General features: G+C 54.5%; 1 protein-coding gene across 2 annotated transcripts in view; it reads right to left on the bottom strand.

Moving 5' to 3' along the window:
- LOC114210452 (carboxyl-terminal PDZ ligand of neuronal nitric oxide synthase protein) overlaps positions 1–17516 on the bottom strand; it is a 274259-nt gene that overhangs the window by 18893 nt on the left and 237850 nt on the right. For both annotated transcript variants that reach the window (XM_088016860.1, XM_028104724.2), the window contains exons 6-8: positions 14119–14260; positions 5879–6045; positions 4348–4533 (exon numbers count right to left, since the gene is read on the bottom strand). In XM_088016860.1, the coding sequence (XP_087872986.1) occupies positions 4348–4533; positions 5879–6045; positions 14119–14260 (495 nt within the window). The remainder of the gene's footprint in view (positions 1–4347; positions 4534–5878; positions 6046–14118; positions 14261–17516) is intronic.

Genomic DNA, 17516 nt, shown 5'->3' with positions numbered 1-17516 from the left:
ACATTTCAGGTGTTTTCGAACCCCGGGAAGGCAAAAGCACACACTGCTGCCTAAAGCCAGGCTAACGAGCCCCTCTGCCTCTACGGCCGTCCAAAGTGGCAGCAGGCAAGAGGCTCAAGCCACTCTCTGTGGCAGTGTGCGCCCCTGCAGAACCCACACCAGGCCAGGCTGAGATAAAATGGCCTGGACTGTTTTAAATTGGGGGCAATGTAACAGTCCCTGGGTTTTGCACATGTAGGTCTGGCCCTTGGAAGCACGGAAATGAGGCAGCGCGTTATTTTCAGCCTTGGCTTGGGCAGGCTGCTCTACCTCTGTGTGCTTGCTTCCCTCAATCCTAAAACAAGAGCAGACACCACCCCCTCCTGTCCTACCAGAGGGGACAGTGACTGGATTCGGCATGCCATTCTTTCAAAGAACGAAACCCCTTTTGCAAAAGTAGGCCGTACTAACTTCCGAGAAGGTACGAGTTAGCTTCTGCTTTCCAGAGCTATGGGGGCTTCGGCAAGGACCATCCCGCTCACAGATGAGGTCAGAGGCAAGGCCACGGCCGGAGTGGAGGAGCTCAACCCTGCAGCCTCCGGCTCTGACGCCCACCCTCAGCCCACCCAGTGGCACCAGACCACTGCCCGCTCGTTCTCCAGCCTACTTGCCTGGACTCCAGCTCCTCCGTGAGAAGTGGGGGCAGGGCCAGGCTGAAGTTAGGGAGCAGGCACATGGAAATGGCGTGGAGAGAACCAGAGCAATTTGCCCCCCCCCCCAACTAGACACAGAAGCGGAGGCAGGCGGCGCTGTCTCAGCATGCATAAGGCAGGGCCCCCGGGGTGCTGGCGACTGGGAGAAGCCAGGGGGACAAGAGCTAAGTCTCGGGCCTGGAGGTGGGGTGCGGAAGTGTGTTCAGGGCTGTTCGTCTAACTACAGCGCACACGATCGCAAAGCGTAAGTAACCCATCACTGGTTTCAGGATAAGCGCAAGGAGCAGCAGGGAGAAGAGAGATCTCTACACAGCAGTGGTGCACTCACAGGCTGAGCCCGCAGTTGGCAAGCCGTGAAGGAATCCGGTCTCCTTCACTCCTGCCAGTCAGCCGCGGTGCCCAGGCCAATTCTGGAGCTTGACGGGCCCAGCGTAAGGCCATGCAGGTGCCAGCGACCACTCAGCTCTGGCTCAAGGCTTGGCTATACGGTCATTCACACCCTTGAACTTCTGGCCCAACTCAACACAGGAAGCCGGGGCAGCCAGGCAAGCCTCATGCTGGGTCGGGGAAGTGGTCAGAGGGGGCTTGGGTATTCACTGTTGACACATTAAAGTCTGAGCTAGAACTAGAAATGTTTAAGAGTGGTTGAGCAACACCTTTGCCCCCTATACCCCTAAGGCCAGGGCAGGCTCCTCTAGACCAGCTCTGAACCAATTTAGGGAGAGGCTGGGAGAGATCTCAAGGTCTTAGACCAAAGTAGAACGCTGAGAAGGAGAGAGATCTAAGCCCAGGTCCAGGATAACAGCAGAATGGGAATAGCCTATGACAGTAAATGGGGGCGGGGAGGGGTACATAAATAATGCAACAAGGGACCCCAAGAGTGCACCTGTTTGCAAGACACTCTGTATCCTTAGCTCTACCTTCGCTCTACCCAGGAGGACTTGGATGCTCCCAGAGGAAAGGAAAATGCATTCCCTCCTGCAGTGTTGAGCTCATAGCACTGCCCACTGGAATTCAGTTTAATGGGGATGAAGAAATCTTGCAGTTTGGTGGCAATAGAGTTTGACAAGATGACTGAAAGCTGGCCTCATGCCGGACACTGAGATCAATCCCACCACACGGAGAAACCAAGTATGCCAGAGCTGATCTATTTTAAATGCACGGAAGATGTCAAGAAGACCTATTAATCCACCTCTGTCTCCTGTATGATTGTTGTTACCCAAAGACACGAACACTAATAAAAAGACCTTGGATCAAGTGCGACAAAGAGAATGGGAGAAGGAGGAGCATACAGAGAAACCTGGAACAGGAGAAGGGCTTAGGGCTGAGTGTGCCAGAGGACACAGGAGCCGAAAGCCGGACAGCAGAGAGAGATGCCACCTGTGGGTCTGCCCATAGCTGCTCCTGGGGATGGCAGAAAGCAGGAGAGGCGTGTGTTCCAGAAGCGATCTCTGCCCTCGAGGTCCTGTCCGACTGACGATCCTGCAAGTCCCCGACCCTATCCATCATCGCCCCAGGACTGATGCGCTACGCTGGCCTCCCAGTCACGCCCCTGCCTGAACCGAGCACCAACCAGGGCGCCACCAACCACCGTCCACAGATCGAGAGTCGGAGGCTCAAGTCTCCCAGCCCGTGGAAGAGGCTGGGACGGAGAAGGGTTCATGAAGTGAACCGCAAGCACCGTGTTCTTCCTTCCCCCCCCCACCCGACTCCCTGAGACTCACTGTGCTCGAGGAGAGAGACAATCAAGACAGAGCAGGGCTATCCTACTGAGACAGAGGCCTGATTCTGTTCCAGAGAACCCCTCTTAGGGTTTCATGCTGACGGTGGCAAAGCTGTGACAAATTCTGGGTCTTGCGGCTTTGCGGACCGAACACTTCCAAAGACGGCCACGACAATCTTCTTGTGCAGATTATAGACCTGCGCACCGTCTCTCTTCAGTATTTAGCAGTGACTTCAAATTCAAATGACTCTGATAATATCCATCATGAATATGCATCAAGCCCTTTCTTAGATAAATAATAATTACTTGGCAATTGATATGCCAAAAGAGAAAAGTATTACGGCTGGGGAATGGATTTGTATTCAAGGGGAAACTTTCGGAAATGATGTGAGTCGTGGAATGGCCCTGCGCTGGGGCACTCAGGCTTTGTGCTCCTGTCAGCCGGCACCCCAGGGAGGAGGGTACTCTCGGGACTGCCACATGGCCATTAAGGAGACGAGATGAATTCTGCTATTTGACAAAGAGCAGTGATTTCCCCCCGCAACGTGTAAGATGCCATTAACGGCATTCTTTCTTTTTTGTTGCTGTTCTGGAAACACCTGCGAACACGCCTAGCATTAGCACACCACGTCCTTTTGTTTCATGGTCAGAATTTCTTAAAAGGCTCAAGTCATTTAGGAGCCGTGCCTCACCGATTCTACGCTCTCCAACCTGGCTGCAAAAGGCCTCTGTGAGCCTGGCGCCTCAGGCCCCGTCCGTGTGAGACCATGTTAGAAGGTCTTCGCAAGAACTAAGGCACAGCAGATCCTGCTCCAGGCAGGCTGCCGGCGCTTTCTCAGGGTGCACATACAGGAAAGGACAGCTCTGTCCGGGCGATCGCTCCACCCAAGGGTCATGAGAAGAGTAAGCAGGGAAAGAACAGGGATCAATAAGCGCTCCCCAGAGAAGTCTGCTCCCTGCCATTCTAGAATGCAGAAAACGGTCCCACAAATCCAGAAGGCCAGTACATGGAGCTGCCTTTCTAGATGGCTCACCAGCCTCCGGCCCTGGAAGCCCCCACCCTCCTCGCTCTTTCCTCCCCTCCCCTCCCCCAGGTCCTGACCCCGTCCCTCAGGCTCAGAATTCAGCCTATGAATGGTTCGCGCGCGATCCCGTCCTCACTGCTCCCTGATCGGCTACGGCGAAGATGAAGTTCAGATGCACGAGTCCCAAGGAAGATGTGGACAATAATGCCCTCCGTGGAAAGCAAGCAGAAGGAATCCCTGCCAGAATCAGCAAGGGGAACCGGCTTCCCCCTCCTCTACAAGGCAGCAGCCTGACAAGCTTTTGGGACTCATACAGCACTTTCCTCCTGAGATCGAAGCCAATCCTCACGTGGCTCAAATATGGCCCGTAAGGTCCTATAAGTTGGATCCTGTTATAGCAAATTCCGAGGCCAGGATGCTGTCACATCCCGCCTGGAAGAAGCAGAGCGCTGATGGAGGCTGGGAACCCGTGTGGACAAGGTAGGCAGGATGCCACAGTGGTCTCTGCACAAAGTCGTATTTCAAGCTCTTTCAAGATCAGTTTCACAAAGTCACACCTGTCCTGACTCCAGAGGCATCCCTTCCCACCCCAAACGCCAGGAAAATGAGGCAGGAAGGGGAGGGTAGAATTGGGTGCATCTCGTTCCTTGGTGAGTTCAAGTCCTTAATCCAACAATGTCCAGCCAAGCCAGCCAAGCCCAGCTCAGAGCAGGGGATACATGGGAAACCAGAACATTTCCTTCCAGTCCGACTGCATCCCCCCCGCTCCAACAAGCAATGGTCCAACAGCGTGAGCGATCCCTTATGGCTCCCTGGGTTTTACACCTGCCCCTTGCCCCTTGCTAGGAAAGGCGTGTCAAGCCCATGAGAGTGGAGCCTGAGAGGGAGGGAGGAGGTGGAGGAGAACCTGGGCCACAGCCACTTGCGTCTGCGTCTGCTGCTGCTGGAGGAGCTGCTGCAGAAGCTGCATCTGGTGCTGGCTGGACAGCGGCGTCCCTGGGCCCCAGCCTGGGGGCTTCGAGGAGCAAGAGGGGAGGAGCATCCTGGGCGAGGGCGAGGCTGCCAGCATGGGTTCCTGGGGGCGGGGTGAGACCTGGAGGAGAAGACAAGACGGGCGTGACCCCAGGCCGTGGCCGCTCTCCGACACGTGGCACAGACACGGCCGGCGTGAAACGCTGCGCTCCTAGTGGAGGTGTGGACAGGACCCGGGGCCGGGGCCACGAGGCAGGCAGTGCTGCCGGAACCCTCGGTAACTGACCCAACGTGATGGAGGCAGACGGTGCGTACCGGCCTCTCATACCGCGTCCAACAATAACCACACCTGGACTTCGGGGGGCTGATCTCTGGGGAGCCTAGCATCCACCACCCCGTTACGAGACCGGGAAGAGGGACGCTGCCACCTTCACTCTGCTGGGTCCCCGGGGCTCCCTCCTCCAGGGCTGCATGAGAGGGGCTGCTCCAGTCGGCCCTGCCTCGCAGGGAGAGCCGCTGGTCTGGACAGACCCTCTCTGCAGGCCGAACGTGGTTCCTGTGCCGTCCCCCTCGGCTTCCCTCCTGGCAGGTGGGAACCATCACGAAGACGGCTTCTGTGACCCATAAAGCAAGTTCAGGGAGAGACGTCTTGTGTCTGGGAGTTCTGCTGCTGGCCCTTCCTCAGACAGGAGGGAGGGAGGCAGCCACTGACTGACGGCTCTGGCGGTTTGCGGCGGGCACATGACGCCAGGACAAGGTCAGGCAGACGATGGGCCCGCACCACCCTCCACACTGGAGACGGGCTTCTCCCAATGAGCCGCCCGTCAACCTGCACCAGAAAGGGCCAAGGCCTGACAGGAAGGCGAGGTGGCCAGGACGCGGGGAGTCCTGCCTCTCAGCCTCCTCCTCCCGGCTTTTCCCTTGTGTCTTCAGGTTGGAATGCGCTCCCCAGTTCTTAGCGTCCCAGTCTGGCTTCTACCAGGAACTCCTTGGGAGCCCCGTCATCTCAGCTGTAAGACGTGAGGCTGGAGTTGATGATGCCCGAGGTTCTAACCCCCAAGGGGCCAAGCGCCAGCCTCAGCGGCACCAGCGTGTGGGAGCGCCCCAGCAGTCGCTACCTGCAGGCGGAGGGCGCCCGAGCGAACTCCACTCTGGGGATCAGTCGTGGCGCGTGAGGTTTAGCTTTGCACAGGCACCAGGCTGGGATGTGGAGCCACGGGGGGGGGCAGGACCACCAGGGAGCACGGCCAGGAAGCGCCGCGGGGCCCCTGGAGGGCGACGCTCGTCAGGCGTAAGCCAGCGGCATCGGCACTTGGCCCCTCTCAGAGGAGAGGAAACCTGCTCTGTCACCCACGCTGACCCCGCATGGGCGAGGACGTGACTCTGACAGTGGCTGAGGCCACAGCCCGTGTTGCTCTGGGAGGCCGTGTGCACGCAGACCGGGCGATGCGCCGCCTCCCGCCTACCTTGGGGTCCGGGTGGGAGCCTCCTTCCTTCCTGACAGCGTCAAGGTCTGTCACACCTCGGCTGAATTCCAAGACGTCATTCCCCGCGAGCGGGACCTCCACTGCATCGATGTCCGTCTCCTCCGCGGTGGCCGTGGAGGCCCTCTCGGCTCCAGGGAGCTGGCGGCCTGCAGGGCGACAGAGGGAAGGGCAGGGCGCTGCCAAGAACAAGGTCCTCCTCCCTTCCTGGCACTTCACGTTCGGCTACGTCAGGCCCAGAGAGTACCACTGGCTTCCTGATCTCTCCACCCGCCCTTCATTCCTAAACCGGTGAGATGTTCCTATTTAATCTCTCTTCAGAGTCCAGAAACAACAACGAGGTTTCCTTGAGGCTGGACGCCACTGCTTTGCCAGGCTGGCATGAGGTCGATATTGACGGGGTGCAGGGGCTCAAGAAGGGACGGGGGTGACTGTCACCTCGACCTCCTCTGAGCTCAGGAGTGGAATCCACCCAGGGAGAGTGCCCTGAACTGGGAGTCCAGACATATGGGGGCTCCCCAGCCATGCCCCTGGCGGGCTGTCAGACCAGGGGTAAGTGGCCCCACTCCTGGGGCCCCAGCTCCAACGGCAAAATCAGACGCCGAGTTAGATGGACAAGGAAGGGTACGTGACAGAAGAATGAGGTTGAGGAGACCTGAGGCCCCGTCTAAGACGGGGGCAGCCCCCCACCCCTGTGAGGCGAGCCGGACTCTGACCTAGTCACCAAGCACAGAAGTCAGGAAAGGGGACTGCAGGAGGCAGCAGCGGGGGGACAGAAGGGTGACTGGGTTTCAAGTCTTCTCCAGTCCGTCCACACTCCACTTTTCACCTCCCCACTGAAGACAGCGGCTGCACTCAGCGTGTGTGTGTGTGTGGAAGTCCTGCTATTTCTTATTTTCCTTCATTCCCTGTTCCTATTTCTTGACTCTATGAAAACCTGGCCATTCCTGGGCATTTCCTGGGAAGTACTTTTCTTTCTCTACATCTGGAATTAGGCTCATTGCTACTGTACTCAAATAAGGTCTCTTAAAAGATTTCGGAGACCAAGCACCACATGTAAAATGGAGGAGGTTCACGTCAGCAGGAAATACAGAGAGCCAACCCCCTCCCCGAGCAGCCAGGCCTCAGTCATCTGAGGGCCTGCCTCGGAGAACAAATAGTTTTTTGTTTTTTTGGTTTTTTTTTTTAAATATTTATTTATTTAAGTAATCTCTATACCCAATGTGGGGCTTGAACACCACCCCAAGATCAAAAGTTGTGTGCTCTACCAACTGAGCCAGGCAGGTACCCCTAGAACAAATAGTTCTAACAGGTCTTCCTCTGCAAACCATGTGAGTCAACTGGGGAAGCAAGCCTGGTTTTCAGAAAGCCAACCAGCGTGCTTGGTTTTCCTCCCAGCTGCTCCAGGACTTGGGACACGGCCCTGGGACAGAGCCTGGCGGAGTGGCTCTGCTCCTCTGTGAGCCAGCAGGCGGGGACACAGAGCAGGCTGCTTCCCACCACACCCCTGCGTCCAGAAGTGACCTTCCTGATGGTCGGGAGGGCTAGCCTGTGAGACAGAGGGTGGACGGAGAACTCGTGCCTACTTCTCCACAGGTGGATGGGCTGGACTGTAAGCATCGGTTCTCTGGGCCAGTGTGGAGATGAACAGGGTGAAATGCATGTGTTTTCAGCAGAAATGATTTCCCCCAGTCCCCAGGAGAGGCTCAGTCCCGCAGCACCATGCATCCATTTGTTGGTGTACTTGGCACCTGGGATTGGGCGTGCCTGGCCTTCTATTCCAACCCCCCCGCCCCCAACCTCCCTCAGTCTTGAGGCCAGGGCTGGGTCTCATTCGTGTTTCCCAGGGCTCTGGCACGGAGAAGGTATTCAGTAAACACTAACAAAGGAAAGAGTGTCACGATAGGTCGGCGAAACAGGGGAGTGGGCTACAGAAGAAGGCTGCTGGGGGCCCCCCGGCTCTCCATTCCTGGAGTCCCTAATACCGAGGACACAAAGCGTTTGGAGATGCCCAGGCCAGAAGCCTGGAGGGATCAGAAATTCTCTCGGGTTCTTGCTCTGTTTCTGAGGGAGTCACAGACTTCTCGGCCATTCCGTTGGTACTAGTGGAGTCCCCAAACCAAGGCTGAGGAAGGGGAGTCACAAACCACAGGACCTGCTTTCTGAGGGACTTCCTGCCACCCCATGGGCTCTCTGATGATCACCTCTGAAGTCCTGAGCTTGGACAATGGCTAATGGGTGAAAGTCAGGATGGTAACAGACCTGTTAGAACAAGGAGGGTAAAGCTGGGGTAGACGGAATGCTCCGGATGCCGTGCCTGTTAGCATATCGGATAAGGCAAGATTTAGAGGGCGGGCCCACAGCTAATGGTCTTCCTCAGGTCCCGACAGACAAGGGGGGAATATCTCGTATTTGCAACTTTCCTGGCATCAAGAAGCTTAAAGGACCAGAAACGATATGAAAAACCTTCTAGCAAAACCAGGAAACTTAGGAGATTGGGCTGTGTTTTTTTTCCAGGCTTCCCCAGCCTGATGGAGGAACCAGACAGAGACCATGGATGCAGCAGGAGGCTGTGTCCCAACAGAGGGAGCTATCCTGGATGCAGGGGGTAACCCGTGCAGAGGGGAGAAGACCTGGAGAAGGAGCACCAGCTAAGACAGGTGAGGAAGCGGTCCTGGGGAAGGGAGGGCTGGGAAGGCGTTCTAGGTGGGGGCAAAGACACAGAGGTATTCACTGCCAACGACCCTGTATGGAGGGACCCAACCAGGAAGAGTCAGGATTTTATCTTGAAGGACTGAAAGCAGGTGAGTAATACCAAAGGGTTTTCATCCTTTCAAATTTCACCCTAGAAATGATGCGGGGGACAGATCTAGAAGGGACAAGATAGAAAGCAACGCTCCGGGTGAGAAACAGGAGGGCTTACGCTAAGAGGGCCACAGTAGCAGAGAACAGATATGAGAGGTTTGCAGGGCGTGGAAATCGCAGGGCAGGGTGACAGAATACCGGTGGTGGGGGACGGGAGAGCCGTGGGAGTGGGAGGGAGGGAGGGAGGAATATGCGTAAAATGAGTTTTGAAAGTTCTGATTTAGGTGACCTGGTAGGTAGGGACTGGTGCCCTTTAGGGAAATTTCGGGAGGCGCAGGGTTGTGGGTAAGATGGAGTTTTAAACCTGCTGGAATCACAGGGTCTGTAACAACCAAGTGGAGATACCCATCAGCTGTCGGAGAGTTCAGGAGAAAGGTCTGGTCAGGAAATAAACATCAGTCGAGACCACGGGCAAGTCAGGGAAGAGCACCAGGGACCGAGCCCAGGAGAAACGCAAAGGATGTTGGAAAGCAAGTAGCAGATCAACAAAAAAAGGTTGTGCGTGCATATGGGGTGGTGCCCCAGAAGCTGGGGCGGGGTGGGGGTGGGGCAAGCGCTTCCTGCCCCGTGGTGAACTGGGCACACAGAGGCTGGTTCAGGTTGTTGGCTAGGGGCCTCAGTGACCTTGACTGGTGGTCTCCAGAAGGGCTGGCAGGCAGCAGACAACACATCGCCGGAGGCTGGAGGGATAACAGCCAGGATGGGGGGGGGGAAAGGAAAAAGCTATATGAGTGCAGATAAATCTGGCAAGAAGCTGAACGATGAGGGAAAGATAAGGCTGGGGGAGACGCAGGGGCAAGGAAGGCTGGATTTGGTTTTGTTTTGACGATGAGAGAGGCTTGACCTTATCTGTCCGCCGTGGGGAAGAAGCCAGCAGCTGCAGAAGACTCAGGTGACCACTCGGGAGAGACAGCACTGGTGGCCTGGTGCTCAGGGAGAAGCAGGTGAAGGGTAATCCTGGCCGGGCGGGGGCGGGGGGGGGGCAGGGGGATGATGACACTGACCGTGGGGCAGAAGCTGGAGACAAGCAGCAGGGTGGCCCTGGGGGAACATAAGGGGTGGACCTGTGGAAGGCTGGTTTCCCGGGGACGGGCCAGCATCGGGGGCTCAACGGAGAGGCGTTGCTGGGTCAATGCAGAACCTGTCACATGTCAAGGATATGGTAATAAAATGGTTTCAAAAAAGAAGACGAGTTTATTAGCTCAGTCACGAAGTGCTGGACATGGCCACTTTTTGGCCTCAAAACTGCACTGGTAACAGCTTAAATTTAAATAGCACTTACTACCTCCCAGGCATTAATTTAAGGGTTTTACCTGTAAAAATCGTTTATCCTCAGAACCACCCTCCAGGCAGTCCAGGCACTGACAGATAAACTGAGGCACAGAGCTGGGAAGGTGGGTGCCGGGGCTCCAGGCCTGGTGCTCTGAACCACGGTGGTATCATCCTGCCTTCCCCACAGGCTGGCTACTTCCACCTGCAGTCCCCCCACGCCCCCGCCCTCACTGTCTTCACTTACACACTCCCAGGTGATCTGGTGTATTTGTCACGGGTTCGTACCCCCACCCCCAACTTTGAAAGCCAGCTCCTTGCCATCGGGGACCTGTCCCGTTGTTCAGTTCACCCAGAATTGAGCCTGGCACGTTGGGGGGGGGAGGGGGGCGAGACGAACATCTGTTGAATGAAGGAGGGCGCTAAAACCAAGGAGAGACAGATGGGGCGGCGGTCGCCGGCGCTGGAGGAGAAGGGGGAGGTGGGGGTGCAGACGGGACGGGTCAGCAGCCTGCTCGCCGTTTGGAGTGAGCAGCACATGCAACAGGTACGCAGAATAAATATTCCCAACCGTCTAGATGGCCAGAGTTTTCTTTTCAAGAAGCTCTATTCCTCCCAAGCGTTCCAAGCCCTTCCCCACATTGGATGGCTGCCGTGGGAGGAGGAGGAGGCCTCCAAGGGAGCGGGATCTCGCCCAGGAAACCCTCTCCAGGAGTCAAAGAAACCACACAAGGCAGAGCAGGGCAGGCCGAGCAGGAGCCCTGGCCCCACCTGGCTCTGAGCCCCAGGGACGCACCCAAGGCGGTGGCTGCCAAAAGATACCAAAGATAAATCTCCCCGAGGGTAGGGCCCCGGTGGAAAGAATGAGGCAAGAAAGAGGCAGGCAAGGAGGGGACGATGAAGGTGAAAGCCATCTTAAAAGCACTGCTGGAACCCAGAAAGCAAAGGGCGGACAAGACATCAAAGACAGCGCGTGCGCAGTCCAAGTCGGCAGAGTAAACCGGTCTCCCCTGTGCTGTCACGGGCCTGCTGCCACGTCACGTGGGGCGGCGCCGGGGCAAAGGTACCCACGGCATTAAACGGAAAGCTCCCGAGCATGGATGCGAGATGATGCTCGTAACAAAACACGCACGCACACACACAACCAGCAGTTCTACTCTGGTGCTTCGAGGTCCCCCGTTACAGACGAAAACCCCACTGCAGTCAGTAAATGCTTCTGGGGGAGGCACTTATGGACAGAAGAGACGTGTTCCCAGTGGTTTACAGCCCGTAAGCAAGCAGGTGGGGCCATAAAGAGCAAGGGACAATGGGGCCGGGCAGTAAGCGGCTTTCCTTGAGGGAGAAAGGTTTCCCATCCCAGATCTGTGGCATCCCAAACGCTAGTACTCTAAGTATCTAAGTAGGCTTGCCTTCAGGGTAAACGCTGCGATCCGAGGGCACCCTAATTCATCACTGAATTCAGACCCGCCCTAAGACCATGGGACTCGAGAGACCCTCCTGTCTCCTTCCCGCACTGCCTAGATCGGGTAGGTCATGCATTTCCGACACAGAGCCACAGAACTAGCTACTATGTGATATGTATTTAGAGTACCACACCGTTGGCCCTTGAGCAACACGGGGATTAGGGCACCGACAACCCCACGCGGTTGAAAATCCACACGTAACTTCTGATGCCCCCAAAACGTAACTAATAGCCTACTGTTGTTAATAGCCATATCAATAACAGTTGATCAACACATCATATTTTGTAGGTTACAGGTAATACACCATATTCCTAGAACAAGAAAGCTGGAGGAAAAGGAAATGTTATTCAGAATGATGGCCGTTGGGGCAGGCAGCAGGTGGAATCACGGGAGTGGGGTCTCGGGGCAAGACCGACGGGCTGAGCAGAGAGCTGGTGACGGCGATGGTGACAGTGGCTATGGCCCTCCAGCTGTAGCGGACGGTCAGCATGGAAATAACAGGCCCGCCAGCCACGTCACCTCTCTCCTTATTACCTTCTCAGTGATCGTTTTCTCAAACAACATTAATATACACGAGACCTCAGCTACTTGGCTTCTTCTGCATACCTGCTCCCCAAGATGTAACACAAATGATGTTCTACATGTGGAAACATTGGTCTAGGGGCGCCTGGGTGGCTCAGCTGGTGAAGCGTCTGTCTTCAGCTCAGGTCATGATCTCAGGGTCCTGGGATCGAGTCCTGCATTGGGCTCCCTGCTCAGCAGGGAGCCTGCTTCTCCCTCTGCCTGCCACTCCCCCTGCTTGTGCTCTCTTGCTCTAAGTAAATTTAAAAAAATCTTAAAAAAAAAAAAAAAGAAAGAAACATCAGTCTGGTATAGTTTCTTCAAAGTTTAAGACGTCAAAGACCTGAGAGTATATCTTAAGGAGGTCCACGGATCAGATGTGCTGTCTACATAACCTACTGGCATCCCAAGCAGAGCCTCTCTCCTCCTTGTGTAAACGAGGCTACAGCCCTGCAGAGCGATGGAAACTGCATCAGGGAACTACACGTAGACACATTGACTTTAAGGAACTGGCTCATGTGATTGTGGAGGTGTGACAAGTCCAAAATCTGTAGGGCAGGCTAGGGACCCACGGAAGAGTTGTAGTCCAAGTCCAAAGGTGATCTACTGGCAGAATCCCCCTTTGTTCTAATAAGGCCTTCAACTGACTGGTTGAGGCCCACCTACATTATGGAGGGTGTTCTGCTTTATCCAAAGCCTCTGATTTATATGTGAGTCTTGCGGTGCCTGGGTGGCTCAGTCGGTGAAATGTCTACCTTCAGCTCAGGTCATGATCTCAGGGTCCTGGGACTGAGCCCCACGTCGGTCTCCCTGCTCAGCGGGGGCTGAGGGAGTCTGCTTCTCCCTCTCCCTCGGTGCTCTCCCTCCCTCCCTCCCTCCCTCTCTCGCAAATAAATAAAATCTTAAAAAAATAAATAAATGTTAATCTCATCTGAAAAATACCTTCCCAGCAACATCTAGAATAACATCACATGTTGTACGTGTCTGGGTCTACGTCTAAGCTTTCTATTCTGATCTACCCAGGGACGCGTTCATGTGATGGTACAGTTTTACCTAGTATAGCTTTATGTTTTTATGTCTACGAAGCCACTCATCTGTCATCACTCATCTTTTCCAGAAATTCTTCTATTCTTATTTTTCCTTATTTTCTGTTACAATAATAACAGCTAACATGTATCTGGTGTTTACTATGTACCAGGCGTTTCACATGTATCTGCTCATCTGTGGTCACAATAATCCAACGAGGTGGACTTTATTCCTGTTTTCTTCCAAAGAGGACACTAAGGCCCAGAGAGGTTATTAACTTGCCCCAGATCACACAGCCAGGGACTGGTGCTGCCAGAAGGAAAACCAACCGTCTGCGTTCTCCAGACCTTTGCAGCGTGAGATTTTACTTTGTTGTCTTCTGACTTCCTGAGTTGGATGCTTCACTAATTTGATCTTCACGATTGCTTATCTGTTAACATGAACAGTCGAACCTTTGGATTTTCCTCTGCACACTGCTTTATCTGTGTCCCCCAGGTTCTGAATATGATAGCTTTCCATTGTGACCCTTTTGCCATCAGGAATTTGTATTGTTCTGTTAAAGTGAGAGATGAATGGGAGAATTCGCATTTTTATAAAAGATGTTCAGGCTTCCTGATACTTCAAAATGAGAGGTATTGGAAAAATGTCCACATGGAAGGTTCACAGGACTACAGAATTTAGAAAACAGGAAAAAAGCTATTAAGGTAATTATAAACTTTATCTTCTTTCTAATTTGTTTTATGAAGGTGATTTTGTACTGAAGTTTTCTTGGGGGTCAGATTCGGTAGCATCAGCCACTCAAACGCTTCCTTGTTCGACAAACATCTTTAATTTTCTATTAGGAAAGCCACACGTGTTCCTTAAAGAAAATTTGGAATCCAGAGAGAAAAAGAAACACTAAAATGTTTTTTAAGTGGACTGGTTGCCTGGGGCTTGGTGGAGGGAGGCGCGGGCCCATGCTGGGTGCCCCCCACCCTCCGCCGCCAACACCACCTCCTGTCCGTCCACGCCCACTGCACGCACCTGCCAGGTGCCTACCTGGGTCCCCTGAGCAGCTGCTGTTCTTCTCGCTCTCTCCATCCTCCTGCCCGTCTGCATTCTGCTGCGTGTGCTGGAGGCTCAGCTTATGGCAGACCTCGAAGGCCTGCCCGACCGTCCGCACAATTCGCATAGCTTGGCTCTGGGAAGGAGAAAGGAAAAGAGCAAGTGAAGGGCGTGGGGCACGGGGACCCTGTGCAAAGACACACGAAGGGCCAGGGGCAGAAGAGGACGTGCTGGGGTCTTGCGGACAGAAACCCATGAAGCCGGCAAAGGAAAGAGGTGGAAACATCTAATGTGGCTCTGACGTCCACACGCTCACCAAGAGGAGTGCAGAGATAGTTTTCTTCTTGAAATGGCCCAGAAAACAGACACTCACCACGGTTCTGTAACAATAAACCAACTGGAAGGACAGACGGCAAATACCCCAATTCTGGACTTAGCCCAGTTCATTCTCCCAGGTTTAACAGAAGTGGTCGAGATCCTTCTGACTCCTTTCCAACCACAATCAAATGTTCAACGGGCTCGCCATAAGAAGAGCAACCCAGCCCTCACTTCTTTCCTGCTGGAAATGGTGAGTCTCCAGCAGGCCAGGGGTGGTGGGGAGGAGGGGCCGAGAAGCCGCCGTCTAAACAGCAGAGCCAGCGAAGCCCAGAATCCAAGTCTGCTAGAACACCACTGGCAGCAAGCTTAACTAAGGACAGCCTTCTCGCTCTAAAGACATTGCTCCCTTGGATCTGTTCCGTGGCTATTTCTCTTTGCCGTTCTTCCTCCCTTCTTTCTTTATTGGCGTGGAGGTGGGCGGCTGAGGAGCTATTTAACTGCTTCTTTTAACAGCCCAAGACCAGAGCCTGACTCTAGCTGTCCTTAACTTGGAGAGGACGCAGGACAAAGAAGCCGCGTCCCCTACAGTCTTAAGGGACCCACACAGGCTCTGAGGAAGAACCACAACCACGGTCCCCAGGGCCTGGCCTCCAGAGTGGACAGCCGACCGACTGCATCCTCAGCCCACTTTCACTGTCTTCCAAAGACTGAGTCAAGGGCAAGCTACAGGCTGGGTGAGCTCAGCTCACTGCTCCTTGTCCCCTGAGGTCCCCAAACACCCCACCACCACTGACAGCAGTTTATTTAACCGTGGCTGTCCCCCTACGCCTGCGTCTGAGATTAGTCGCATTTTGGATGATCTGACTCCAGGTCAGCTGTATCTACCTAGCCAAGCTCCACATTCACTATAGCGTCTGTGGCTATAGAATCTCAGGTTCCCCCAAGGAGGACAGGTGGCAAATTCCACCGTCCCTGGAAGCCACAGGTACTTCACTGAACTAGCTTTGAGGATGATGTCAGAAGTCGAAAGGTCCCCACACACGTGCCCCCGAGTCTATAGGATTAGACAGGGGTAGGGACGGGATTTCTCATCTTCTCTTTGAAAGGGAGCGCTCAGATTTCAATCCAGGAGGAAATGACTTCTCAGAGGACCTGCATTTCTCCTGCATCCCAAGCTGGGCCATGGAACACCCTCAGGAGCGACCTCTGAAGAACCCAGACTGTGGCTCACATCTCTGCCACCTTTATCAAGGACAAGCGTACGGAACATACCCACCAGTTGCAACCAACTATTTACAGGCCCAAAATGGTCAGAAGGAAGTGGCCTGGTTTTGATGCTTAGTCTTCTCCACGCTTCACGTTCACACGTTAGCACACTCACTCTCATAAGCAGCTGACCCTCACCTCGGATTCCCTGAAGAGGCAGGAAATGCGGACTTTATTAGGTTCACTGGTCCCGCCTTCCCTGTGTTGGAAATGGCACCCCACCTCCTCGCCTCAGGGCCCCCCCTTCCTACCTGTCCTTCCTGACAGCTATTCTATGCCTGCCTGTGATGCCACCTGAAGGGGCGACTCAGTGAGGTCTGTGACCTCTCCTCCACCACCCGGAGGGGTACCTGTAGGACTAACATGCGAGAGAGCGCCTCCCACGGTGCTCGGCATACCCCGAGTGCTCACCGACAGGTTTTGGTGCCAAAAGGCAACGAAGACAGAAAATAAACAGGAATGGCTGGGCTTACTTTATCAACAACAGAAAGATATTAAGAAAGTTGCCTCTGACTACGTATGTGAGCATCAAAAATAAAAGGCTAAACCACCCTCTCTCCCCACAGCGCGCAACACAGGAGAAGCTGCCGGCCCGATGATGTTTGGTCTGTGCCTGTGTGATGGTTGCCACCACGAGGAGACTATCGGATTAGAGTTCTAGATTTGCACATTGGCTGCTAAGTGGCTTCCTTTCAATTTGTGCTTTACTCCCCTTGAATGGAGGTTGTATTTCCACTCGCAGTAAAAGGGCACAGAGGCATGTTCCATGAGGAGCCCTCTGAACTTGAACACGGAATCAAGCTACCCTGCTACCTGCTTTATAGGAGGACTGGAAACACGTGGCCTCTCTTCTCAGCACTCTAGAAGCTGGAAGACGCCAGATGGCTCCCAATTCTCAGAAATGGCTGTGTGAGTTCAGGTGCCCTCTGACCTTTCAGGCTTGCCTCCCCTCACCAGTGGGAAGTCTACTTTTAGTGGACTTCCATGTAAGGACCCTGATGGGGGAAATGACTTGAAGATGGCTCGGATTCCCATATAAGGCCAACCCGCACCAGGCAGGGCCTATCCCTCCCCCCACTGGTGCCATCTGCACAGCCATGCTGGTTCCTGCTGGCTGCGCCCGCGCCGCCCAGGGACCAGGCCTTCTGGCCTTCCAAGCAAGAAAACCGGTTCTGCCTGCCGCCCGGGGAATGCAGGGCTCACATGTGCTAAGACTTAATAGTTCATATACCATGTCTAAGTCCACGAGGGAGGACTCTCACTAAAAGCAGCTTTCCCAAAAGAACCCTTTCCATAGGTCCCCATGGGTCACAAGGAGCTGCTCACACCTCATGATCACAAACGGGCCTTTGGAAATCAAAGGGGAGATGAAAAGATGTCAAGGCAGCCAGGCACAGAGCAGAACACACAAGCGGCATGCTGGGAAGGCGGCCTTCTCCAGTTCCAGAACCTGGCCGTTCTCTGGAATTTGCTAGATTTTTACAAAGCATCCCTATACTGCACTGTTTCTGGACAAATCCAGTTTAGTCTCACAAAAGCCCCCTGAAAGTCCTCGGCCACATGGATCAAATCTTCCTGTCCAAAAGCCACTTTCCATCAGCAGCCCCAAAGCATCTGTGGGCTTTGAGTTGTCGAGATTAGGCTGGCTGTGGTCGCTTTGATGTTTTTCAAAGCTGGGAAGGAATATCTAACCTCTCGGAGTGGCTCTCAGCCACAGATGGGGAGCACGGCAGCTCAGGAGAGTGCCGATTACAGGCAATTTTGTGAAACAGGCCTGGAAAGGAAGTGGTCTTACAACTTTGTACCAC

The sequence above is a fragment of the Eumetopias jubatus genome, unplaced genomic scaffold (assembly GCF_037043125.1).
Source record: "Eumetopias jubatus isolate StellerSeaLion01/CBP00866 unplaced genomic scaffold, mEumJub1_p1.0 scaffold_12, whole genome shotgun sequence".
Classification (NCBI taxonomy): domain Eukaryota; kingdom Metazoa; phylum Chordata; class Mammalia; order Carnivora; family Otariidae; genus Eumetopias; species Eumetopias jubatus.
Note: the sequence above shows the minus strand (reverse complement) of the source record. Positions and strands in the feature narration are given on the sequence as shown.